At 42.5% G+C, this 12,616-nt stretch overlaps 1 protein-coding gene across 1 annotated transcript in view; it reads left to right on the forward strand.

Annotated features, from left to right (window-relative positions):
* LOC124787955 (DNA polymerase subunit gamma-1, mitochondrial) overlaps nucleotides 1–12,616 on the forward strand; it is a 169,161-nt gene that overhangs the window by 124,199 nt on the left and 32,346 nt on the right. The window contains exon 10 of the mRNA XM_047254958.1: nucleotides 9,586–9,806. Coding sequence (XP_047110914.1) covers nucleotides 9,586–9,806 — 221 coding nt within the window. The remainder of the gene's footprint in view (nucleotides 1–9,585; nucleotides 9,807–12,616) is intronic.

Genomic DNA, 12,616 nt, shown 5'->3' on the forward strand with positions numbered 1-12,616 from the left:
GTCAGCAGCTGTGGCTGTAGCTACATGATGAAAATCAATCGGAAACGATTCGACCACGTCATCGGTTTCCGTATCAATGAACATGCAAGCAAGTTCGGAAGAATCGAATGCTCTATCCTCAGCAACAGGCAAACGGGACAACGCATCGGCGTTTTCGTGCTTGACAGTGGACCGATACAAGATATCATAGCGGTACTGCGAGAGGAAAATTGACCAGCAAATGAATTTCTGCGCTGTACGTGGAGGTACAGGCTTGTTCGGATGAAAAAGCAATGTCAAAGGTTTGTGGTCTGTGATGATGGTAAAGTGACGACCATACAAGAAATCATGAAACTTAGTAACACCAAATACGAGAGCCAATGCTTCTTCCTCGATCTGTGAATAATGTCTTTGCGCAGACGAGAGCAATTTGGACGCAAAGGCAATAGGGCGATCATTTGATCCATCTTTGTGCGCAAGCACAGCACTGATCCCGAAATCCGTTGCATCCACCATCAACAAAAGGTGTTTCTGGGGATCGAATGGCGTAAGGCAAGTATTGGAAAGCAACGCCGATTTCAACTGGCGAAAGGCGCGTTCGCATTCCGTCGTCCAGACGAACGGAACACCTTTACGGCATAAGCGATGAAGCGGAGCTGAAATGGAAGAGGCGTGTGGGATATATTTATGATAATAGTTGATTTTTCCCAGCACACTCTGTAGCTGCTTCAAATTCTGCGGCGAAGGCAAGTCCTGTATGGCACGGAGGTGCTCTGGACTGGGATGTATGCCTTGAGCATTGAGTACATGGCCCAGATAGGGCAAGTCATGAGCAAAAAACACACATTTGTCCTTCCACAAGCGAAGACCATTTTGGCGCAAGACTTGAAATAATGTTCTCAGATTGGCTAAATGTTCTTCTGTCTTTCCGGAGATCACAATATCGTCCAGATAGTTCGCTGCAGTAGGGACCGACGCACAAACAGTTTGTAAATATTGCCGAAACAATGCAGGGGCGGATGCACACCCGAATGGCAGTCGTTTGAATCGATACAAACCAAGATGCGTGTTAACCACCAAAATGCGCTGGGATTCTTAGTCCACCGGTATTTGCAAGTACGCATCTGCTAGGTCCAACTTCGAAAAATATTTACCCGGGCACAGTTTGTCAAAAAGATCTTCCGGGCGGGGCAAAGGAAAAGTTGCAGTCACTAGTTGGGGATTCACTGTTGCCTTGAAGTCCACGCAAAGTCTCAATTTTCCGGAAGGTTTTTGCAAAATTACTAAGGGTGATGCCCAGAGAGAAGCCTGCACACGTTCAATCACACCTTGTGATTCCAAACCATGTAATGTTCTTGCGACCTCATCACGCAATGCGTGGGGAAGATTGCGCGCTCTGAAAAATTTCGGTTGCCCGTTTACTTTCAGTTCCAAATGTGCTTTATAGTTCTTAGCGCAACCAAGGCCCGGTGCAAAAATGTCTGCAAACTCTTCACATAGACGAGAAACACTGTCTGAAGGCACAGTCTGGTTCACTGATAGGACCTGATTGACTATAGACAAGTTAAACAACTGAAATAAATCTAAACCAAACAAGTTCACTGCAGAAGAAGAACGAAGGACGTACAATGACACAAGTTTTGTTTGCCCTTTGTATGTTGCAAGAAGGCTGCACTGTCCTAACACAGGGATTGCTTGTCCTGAATAATTACTGAGCTTAACATTTGCGGCACGCAACGGAGGTGTACCCAGCTGTTTGTACGTGTCGTGATTGATCAAGGAAACTGCAGCTCCGGTGTCGAGCTGGAATGGTATCACGTTGCCATTAATGTCCAAATCTACAAAAAGTTTATTGTCCTGCTGACGACAAGAGCGACTGTCTCATGCACGTGAACTGACACTGGTACAGAATCACTTGCGACTTGACGGGATTTCCGGCGATGTCAACGCACACTAGTTGTGGAACGAACACAGTCACTGTTAGAGAGAGTGACACTGGGCGGAGTGGAATGAACTACATGAATTTCCATGGGCGAAGGTTCACGAGCCTGAGTATTCTGGGTTCAATTCTGATTCCGGCGCGAAGCAAAGGGCCTGGAATGGTTGTGAGTGTCCGTTCTGAGCTTTTTCTGGCAAACACTTTGAACATGTCCTTTTTTATTACAGAAAAAGCAAATAGCCTGGCGTGACGGGCAATTCTCATGCGAATGTCTAATAGCACACCGCGGGCATGATTTTAGTACTGCATTTGCTTGCTTGTGCGGCACACATGGCTGAGAGCTTGGCAGCTTTGGCGCGGCCGGGCGCGAGGACTGTTCACTGTTCTGTGCAGCGCCCCCGGCGGGCCGGTTAATGTGACACACGGCCGGTGAAGTTGCAAATGATTCCTGAGCAAAGTCAAGTGTGTCCTGTCGATCCAATATGTCTGTCAGTTGTTGAAGGGAGGGATTGACTAGTTTTAAAATCTGTTCCCTTATACAAACATCAGAAACGTTCTGTGCAATTGCATCACATACCGTAGTATCTGAATAAGGGAGTCCACATTGACACTCAAAAGCACAATCCCTAGTAAGGCCTTGCAAGGTTGCAACCCACTCCCGATTAGTCTGACCGGCCGTACGTTTTGTACGAAAGAACGTATACCTTGTGGCAACTACATTGACTGATTCTTTGAAATATGTATCTAATGCAGACAAAATTTCGTCGTAGGACAGAGTTGCGACGTCGCGTCGGGGAAATAATTTCACTATCACACGGTACGTCTGGACGCCTACGGATGCTAACTAAAAAGGCTGCCGCTAATTTCCTTGAATTCTGTAGGTGGCGAGATGGAATCCAAATTGGCGTGACGACTCCGTCCAGCTTTCCAGTGCCGCATCAAAAGGACGAAAAGGTGGTGCAACTGCATGTTGTGGCTGCGGTAGCGGTGGACCGGCGGCTGCCGCATCGTTTTGCATTGCACGTTGACCCTGGACGAGCTGTCCAAGTGCATCCAATAAGGCCTGCGTCTGCTGATTCTGCAAGCGATAAAATTCAGACAGTACATCTGGAGATTGTGGCGAAGCCATGACACACGTAAATCAGGGCAATATCAAGACGAACGCAAAATCCCATCCTCGTCGCCAACTTTTGTGGACTGGCAAGGCAGCCAATCCACTAGGACGGGAGGCCGAAGGGCACGCGTTTAAGCTCACGCAGCATGGCGTGAGGTCTGGAACAGGACAAGGTCTTTATAGTAGCAAAAATAGTATGTAGCTTCTGGAATACTTAACTTTAATACATAATTGGTGAACATCGGTCTGATGGTACATGCATCACAAGATAAATAGCAATTGATAATGGCGCCTTGCTAGGTCATAGCAAATGACATAGCTGAAAGCTATGCTAACTATAGTCTCGGCAAATGAGAGCGTATTTTGTCAGTGAACCATCGCTAGCAAAGTCGGCTGTACAACTGGGGCGAGTGCTAGGAAGTCTCTCTAGACCTGCCGTGTGGCGGCGCTTGGTCTGCAATTACTGACAGTGGCGACACGCGGGTCCGACATATACTAACAGACCGCGGCCGATTTAAAGGCTACCACCTAGCAAGTGTGGTGTCTGGTGGTGACACCACACAGACGTAGATCTTTCACAGTTTACTGAATATTTCTGGCAGATTAAAACTGTCAGATGGGCCATGAAGCTGGAACCTTGCCTTTCAGAAGCAATCCTCTCACTGACTGAACTATCCATGTGCAACTCACAGTCCACCCCCACAGCTTTACTTCCACAAGTACAGTATCTGCTACCTTCCAAACTTCACAGAAGCTCTCCTGCATCCTTTGAGAGTCTAGCACTCTGGATTCAATTTCTGACATGGGCAGCCAGGAAGTTCCAAAATGTTTAAATGTGAGTGAATTCCTAAGGTACCAAACTGCTAAGATCATTGGTCCCTAGACTTACACACTACTTAAACTAACTTATGCTAAGAACAACACACACAGCCGTGCCTGAGGGAGGACTCGAACCTCCGATGGGAAGGGCCGCGCACTCTGTGACTAGGCGTCTCAAACCGCCAAGCCACTCTGTGTGGCAGGAAGTTTCAAAATGAGTGCACACATTGCTGCAGAGTGAAACATTCTGTGGAGACAGTTGTCTGAGTTTCTTCAGTTCACTGTTGTCAATTATTCCTTCATCCAAACCAGTGTACTAACATCCCAAGACCTCACAAGTAAGAGGACATCTAGCAACATTATCCATGAAATACTAGTCTGTTGGACCCAAGAGGTTTGTCGGACATGTCACCAGTGATAAGCATCAGTAGGCCAAGAACCACAGCAGTTTCAACCTGTATCTGACTGTAACTAGACATCAAGGACAGATCATCTATTCAGTCAGTATACATGCTGACAATCTAATTTAATGTTATAATTTAGTATTGCTAGCACACTTCTGTCAGGCTGTTTCCTTCCACAGAAGGAAACACAATCTATTTGTAAGATTGCACACAGAAGGAAACACAGTCTATTTGTAAGATTGCAGACATTTACTCTTTGCTGTCTGTATTTACAATTGGCGATAACACCATGTGTATTTATTCACTTAATGGCAGCTTACTCAAGACATTATGATGTGGGTCTAGAGTGAGGTAGACGTTTGGGACATGAAAATGATAGTGTGTAGTGGAACACACTTGTTTCTTGTAACTAGTTTGGAAGCACTATTAGCGATCTCTTAGCTACATGCGCTCTCCCAAACCTCTCGCCAAACATACACTGCCCCATTAAGTTTGTATCAACTAAGAAAACTAAGATGATGAATTACTTATCTTCTGTCATTGACAAACAATGCAGTCTCAGTTCTGTTGTGTAAGCATCCTCTGCTTAAGAGATACTGAACAGTTATTAGCAACACAGAGAAATTACACAATACTTTAAGAATTTTTGTTTAGCTGTTACAATTAAATTAAATAACACTAATAAATGTAATAATTTTTGACAAAATATTTAGAGTGTGCTAGTTGTCTCGTTCACGATCAGATGTTCACAGCACTGCTTGGTTGTGTTCTTATGGGGCACTCTTCTGCAATGTGTTATAGTGGCTACTGTAGTGGGCCCCTTAAATTACTGGTATGTTGGAACCATCGTGTCCTGCCAGAAATATTAATAATTTCTGGGTACCCGAATGTTGGAGGTAAATGAACAGTAGTGAAAAGTAGAAGTAGATTATACAAAGAAAATATGGGTAGCAGAGAACCATATACAGTGTGTTTGTTTATAAATAAGTTTCCTGCTACCAATCCAAATTTTCTTCTACATATATTTTACACAATATGTTCCAGGAAACGATTCCCATTTTCAAGTGTGTTTTCCTCTTTGTACTATCCATTTTTTATTAAAAACTATGGAAAAAGAAAAATTATGAAAAATGACGTAGTATACAGGCAAACACACTTGAAAGTGAGTAATTTCCCAAAACCGTCATGTCAAATATAAATTTAAAAATGTGCCTGGTAGTAGGAAAGTTATTTATAAAGAAACTTATCATTTTCACAGTTGCAGGCATTCACAAACCATATCTAATGAATGAAATCAGAGAACCATATACGCTAAGACAAAGAAATGCATTATTAATTTGTATTTTCCTTTAAATAAGACAATTAAGCATTTGTTGAGTACATCACAGAATCATTTGGCCCTGGTGAGGGATATTGTGTTCATTACTCCATACAAGCCCATAAATGCAGTTGCATTAACACCTTGCAAATATTCATCAAGTAGCTTAAAGAAGAGTAGTTTGGTCTCCAGTGAAAAGTGAAAGTTCCTACACGGTCATTCTGAGGCCTGTTGGCTCAGAATGAGGCACAACGCACTTTCTGCAACTGAGCCCTCATAAATGTGTTAGGCAGTGGGTCACAGCAACTCAATGCAGTGACTGCTCACCAATCCTCCTAGCAAGCCCACCAGTGAACGATACAACATAAGGTCTGTGGTATGTGGTACACTTCCTGTGACTGCAGCCCATTTTAATCGTTCGAGTCTCCGATCTTTTGTACCTTCTGAAGATTGCAGTTTTCATCAGTTTGGTCATTGGCCAAAAGTTGTGTGTTATTCATCCAGTGCTGCAAGCTGTTAGTCCTGGTTCAAATTTCTTTCTTCTCTCAGTTCACCAGCAATGCTTTTCAACTCTGCACAGTGTGTTAGATTTCATCCTGTCATCAAAAGTAAGGTGGCATCATGTACCTTTATGTTCTGGTAACATGGACTACATCAAGGTCTGGACTTTAATTGCAGCCCACAGATCTGTTGTCCTAATATCTGTCCTAAGACTGTTAACAGTTGTAAAGAGGATGAGAAATTCAGCAGAATGTCCTAGGCTCCAATAAGTAGAGGTGATAGGTAGATTTTGAGGAAGGGACCTTGGTGGAAAATGGTTTATTGGCTGCCTTGTCAAAGGCAGATATTCTGTTCTCTGCGTACATCAGATCTATTCTTCAGTGAGTGAAGAATGTAGCAAACTTTTGCAACTGTTCTCGAGTCCATAAAATCATAGGATTTGCTGACTCTGAGAAAGGAAAGCTGGAGGGCTGCCTTGACAAATGATTTATGGAAATGGATTTGTGGCAGCCTCCACTAAAAGCAGGCCTTGTGCAGGCATTACAGTGTTGTATGATCTCCTTCCTAGCACCGAAGTTTCACTTTTCTGGAAATAATTCCCACTACTTATGTAGCATATCTGCACATTTCCTATGTTGAGTACTTGTTCAAACCAGTTACGATCATATCCTTCAAAGTAAATCAAGGTTACACGAAAATAGAAATATACACATCATGTACCAATAGTTAAAAGTAAAGCATGATGCCCAACTGTCTTTTCAAGTATCATTACAGATAAATCCTTTGTCCATGGGTATTTAGCTGTTATTAGACATGGTTGTATTGAAGGAAGTTGATTAGTATAGCTTAGAGCAGGGGCGGGCAGGAATCCTGCACGTGTGCGGTGCACTTGCACGTGTGCAGTTAGCAGGTGTTCTGCATGCACACAGGGGCAAGCTGGCCACCCGCTTATCTCCCCTCCCCACCATACCATCTCTCCACTCCTTCCTGTACTGCGGTTTGTTTCCTAGCTTGCTTATTGAATGAAGGAATAAGGTTAGTAGGAGTGCCTGAAAGAAATCATGGATTGAAAGAGTACCTATTACCTATGATACATTTTATTTAGTTATCGCAGGTGGAGTTTACAATACGTTTAATGTCTGGAACAGAATTTCTACATACAGACAAACGCAAACAGTTACATAAATTTTCATCACTGATGTGTGCTCTTAACCAAGGTGTATTAATTTTCATAACAGAAAAAAATCTCTCACAAACTATGTCGAGCCAAACATTGACATTATCTTCGCGGCTTCATGATGGAGATGAGGAAACGCTTGCTGTGGAAAGTCATGGTAAAAGTCTATTACACGTCTTGCCAAAAGAAACTTGTCTCTCAGATGAGAATTACACTGTAGATCTATTAATTCCATTTGCAAATTGGGATGAATATCGTCTACAGAAACAGCAAATGGTCTCGAGAACCATTCAAAAGCTTGGGATAAATATGATATATCCCCAAATCGCTTGAGAAATTCCTCTTTTATTGCACTAAGTATGGAAACATATTCTTTGAAATTCTGTTCTTGCACAGTAGACAGAGTAGGGAAATGCACTGCGTTCCCTGACGAAAGCTGTCGTTTCCGCAGCTCAAGCTTACGAGTGAAAGCTTGCACCTTTTCAGCCATTTCACAAATTAGCTGATTTTCTCCTTGCAAACTTGTGTTCAATGCATTCATGTGTCTGGTAATGTCCACTAAAAATGCAAGGTTGGCAACCCAGTCTGGATCTTCTAACTTGGGGTCGTACCTTCCTTTGTCCTTTAAAAACTGATTTATTTGTATTCTCAGCTCAAAAAATCATTTGAGTACATTACCACGACTAAGCCAGCAGACTCACTGTACTCTTCCCCAATTTCAGCTAAATATGTGTGAAACTGTCTATGTGTAAGCCCGTGGGATCCCAAATAATTATCTGTCCAAATAACCACTTGCATGATGTCCCCCAGTGTTGCTGCTTTTGCACAGAGTACTTCTTGGCGCAAAATACAGTGGATGCTGTAAAATGATTCTTCTGTATGCTGTAGCTTTTTTTCTTAGTAATCCAACAAATCCCATTTGTTCCCCTTTCATTGCAGGTGCTCCTGCTGTTGTCACTGACACCAAACATTCCCAGTTTAAGCCAGCTGAATCGACAGCTTCTTCAACGGCTTTTAGGATGTCCGTGCTGGTGTTCATGCTTTTTAAAGATATAATATCTAAAAAAAAATCATCTTTTATGTGCAGAGCAGTGTCCACGCTGCGGACATAAATCACTAATTGCGCGGTGTCTGAAATATCTGTGGACTCATCAAGTGTGATGGAAAATGCAATAAACTCCTGCACTGCACTCCTTAATTAACAGTAAACGTCACCTGCCATGGGACTTACACGACGACTTACAGTCCACCGAGAAAGAGTGATAGCTCGAAACTGATTTGCATTCAGTGGGCAAAGTAAATCAGAAGCGTCATTGATGCACTCCTTTATAAAATCACATTCAGCAAGTGTTTTTCCTATATTAAGTGCAATCTTATAACTTGCACGTACCGCTGGGCTATCATTGTTGTCAGTCCTGAAAAACTGAAAACAGTGCTCCATAAGATGTTAAATCAGTTAGATGAGAGACATGACGAAAGAAAGTCGCAGATCTCTCATGACAACAGCAACTTATGTCAGATTCATCTAGTACCATCAGATTGCTCGTCTTAAGCTCAGTCAATTTCCCCATCCACTCAGAATCGACAATAAATTGTACTTGTCCTTGTGAAATTTATTCTAATGGCGTTCAATACTAAACTTCTGCTGACCAGCGAGAATACTGCCACGTATTAAACATTTCGAATTTTCACATTTTTGCACAAAGAAAAATTGATTCTCCCACTCCTTTTTAAAAGATAGCAAATCTCTAAATCTCCATTTCCTTGATTCACCCTGCATTTTCCGGTTCTTGTTCTTGAAATACAACATTCACTACTTAGTGGTCGCTTCGCATCAACGTTCGCTGCTTAGCCTGGTACTACACTGCCTGGTACTACACTGCCGGCTGTCGCCACTGTCCCGGTTGACGATTGCATGCGAGCAGCACACGTGCACCACTGTAAGCTCATGAGCTACGTGCAACGTTTGCCTGCCCCTGGCTTAGAGGCCTTGAATGGCTTGATGAACAGGGAAGGCTTGCAAGAGTAACTTCAAAATTTTTTAGTTATTATGTTCACTCTGATCAAGATGGTGTAGTAATAAGACTTTGGACTCATATTCAGGATGATGACAGTTCAAATGCTGCGGCGGTTCCTTTGAAGGGGAACAGCTGACTTCCTTCCTCATCCTTCTCAAAGTTTCTGTTCTGTCTTCACTGACCATATTATCATATGAATGTTAAACCCCAACCTTCCCTTTTTCTTATTTTCACAAACTGCTCCATTAAATTGGTAATTCACAGTCTGATTGAAAGATTGTGTGCTAATAATGAAAATAGATTTTTGTGTCTACAGGTTTTGAACTACGCACGGATATACGGTGCAGGCTCTGCTTTTGCTGAGCGTGTGTTGCAGCAATTCAATCCAGGTATTTCAGAGAGTGAGGCTCGTTCTTCTGCAAGGCGCATGTTTAGTCTTACCAAAGGTCGTCGGCTATTCAGACCGCTGGAATCTTTAGTTGATATCTTGGGAGAGAAACCCGTGTCCAAGACTGAAGCTCTTCGGTGTGCACGAAGGTGAGTAAAATAATAAGATAGTGACAATTTCATTCCTTATAACATTTATGAACAAACATTGGCACTGTTTAAGATCTCTGGAACGGTGCATAGAAGTGACCAAAGTATTTGAGGTGGTGGTGATCAGCTATCTTGCTGGGAGGTGGATGTTATAATTTGTGTTAAAAATAACAGAGAATGTAGCACACTGTCATTTAACATGCATCACGCTGTCTACATGTGAGTGCTCCAGTGCTATGGAGCCACAAAGAAGTAGCAACTGCTGAGGAAAATATTTTGGCAGCATAATACCACATCAGCAATGTTTCCAGTCTTCAGATCTGCACAAAAACATATAAAAGCTCTATGAATGTAAGTTGCATGCCAACCATCAATACAAACATCAAGTGTATCGTTGACTACTGCTCTGCACAGGTGGTATTTAAGGAGATGCTATTGGCAGAGGATGACACAGCAGTCGGCCAGTGCCAATGAACCTGCCGGGGCCTGTGGACAGAGTTTACTTTTATGTTTAGAAAAGTTATGGAGACTAGTTCAGGGTTCTCAGGTGGAAACATTAGTAGGACAGCAGAAATGAATAGATGACTGACCCTTTGATCTCATCCAAGATTCACTACTAAGAAGTAGCACTATTTGATGTCATTAATTGTGTAGAAACTGGTAGGGCTGGGAAGCACCCTAAGATCCCAGTGACACTCCAACTGTTGATGCACACAGTGAGCATTTTACCCCCAACTCTCCCTCTCCAAGGAATACAGAATTGCATTCTGTCTTATACTTTGCAGTAACATCTTCTTTAGTAAATCAGATGAATGTGATGTCTGTTTTTGCATGCTGTCACTGTTTGCAAACTCTCTCTCATCTGGGTAATTGAGGGTCCTAGTACCAGAGGAAACTATCCCTCATATGACTGTATCTGAGAAAAACAGTGTTTCATGTAGATCATTGAGGGGTAAAGGAGAGCAGTCACTGAATAGTATAACTGTGGAGTCCTCGACAGGCACAGACAAAAGAGAAAGAGAACTTGCTAGCTTTTGGAATAAGTCTGTCATCAAGCATAAACATATACAGGCGCATACGCATGCATTGTAAGGGCACAGGAGAGAGAGAGAGGGGGGGGGGGGGCAGGGGTGCACACGCACATCCTCCACACTAAATAACTAGAAAATACAATAAATTAAAAAAAATATATATATTAGTTTTCATGAAATTGATTTTTGCGAAACTATGAGTAAATAAGGGTTACAAATGAGTTTTTTTAAAACACTAATATTAAAGTATTTGAAAAGGTTTTAAAATACAATTAATATGACAAATATCATATTTCTCCAACATGTTCATTGAAATCAGCAGTGGTTGATGCTGACAACTACCTCAGAATGGATGGAAAAGCGCACATCATGTAGATTTCATAGTTTCAGTGCAACAATGTCTCATCTTGCTGAAATAATAATAGTAACTCAACCATCAGCATAGTAATATACACGGAAGCTCCAAAGAGACTGGTATAGGCATGCGTGCTCAAATACGGAGATATGTGAACAGGCAGAATATGGTGCTGCAGTTGGCAGTGCCTATACAAGAACAAGTGCCTGCCACAGTTGTTAGATTGGTTACTGCTGCTACAGTGGCAGATTTAAGTGATGTTGAGCAAGGTGTAATAGTCGGCACATGAGTGATGGGACACAGCATCTCCAAGGTAGCGAGAAGTGGGGATTTTCTCATACAATCATTTCACAAGTGTACTGTGAATTTCAGGAATCTGGTAAAACATCATATCTCAGACATAGCTGCAGCCAGAAAAAGATCCTGCAAGAACGGGACCAATGACGACTGAAGAGAATTGTTCAACAACAGAAGTGCCACCCTTCTGCAAATTGCTGTAGATTTCAGTGCTGGGTTATTAACAAGTGTCATCGTGTGAACCATTCAACGAAACATCTCCAATATCAGCTTTCAGAGCCAAAGGCCCACTCGATGTACCCGTGATGACTGCATAACACAAAGCTTTACGCCTCACCTGCACACAGAAACAACAACATTGGACTGTTGACGACTGGAAACATGTTGCCTGGTCGGACGAGTTTTGTTTCAAATTGTATCAAGCAGATGGATGTGTATGGGTATGGAGACAACCTCATGACTGTTCAAGCTGGGGCTCTGTAATGTTGTGGGGCATATGCAGTTGGAGTGATATGGAACCCCTGCTATATCTAGATATGACTCTGACAGATGACACGTACATAAGCATCCTGTCTGATCACCTGCACCCATTCACGTCTATTGTGCATTCCGATGGACTTGGGCAATTCCACCAGGTCAATGTGACACCCTACATGTGCAGAATTGCTATAGAATGACTCCAGGCACACACTTATGAGTTTAAACACTTCCGATGGCCACAAACTCCCCAGACATGAACATTATTGAGCATGTCTAGGATGCCTTGCAATGTGTTGTTCAGAAGAGATCTCCACCCTCTTGTACTCCTACACATTTACGGACAGCTCTGCAGTATTCATGATGTCAGTTCCATCCAGCACTACTTCAGGCATTAGTCAAGTCCATGCCACATAATGTTGCAGCACTTCTGTGTGCTCATGGGGGCCCTAAACAATGTTGGGCAGGTGTACCAGTTTCTTTGGCTCTTCGGTGTATAAAGATGCATCTGTAAGGTGATATTTAGATCTCAAATAATTGCACTTTTTCCTTTCTTTTAGCTCCAGTGTGATATTTTTAAAGAAAAAGGCATTTACATTTTTCTTAAAATGACTACTGCAAATTTCCTGATTACAAAAATTTTGCATCAC

This window comes from Schistocerca piceifrons, chromosome 3, assembly GCF_021461385.2.
Source record: "Schistocerca piceifrons isolate TAMUIC-IGC-003096 chromosome 3, iqSchPice1.1, whole genome shotgun sequence".
Classification (NCBI taxonomy): domain Eukaryota; kingdom Metazoa; phylum Arthropoda; class Insecta; order Orthoptera; family Acrididae; genus Schistocerca; species Schistocerca piceifrons.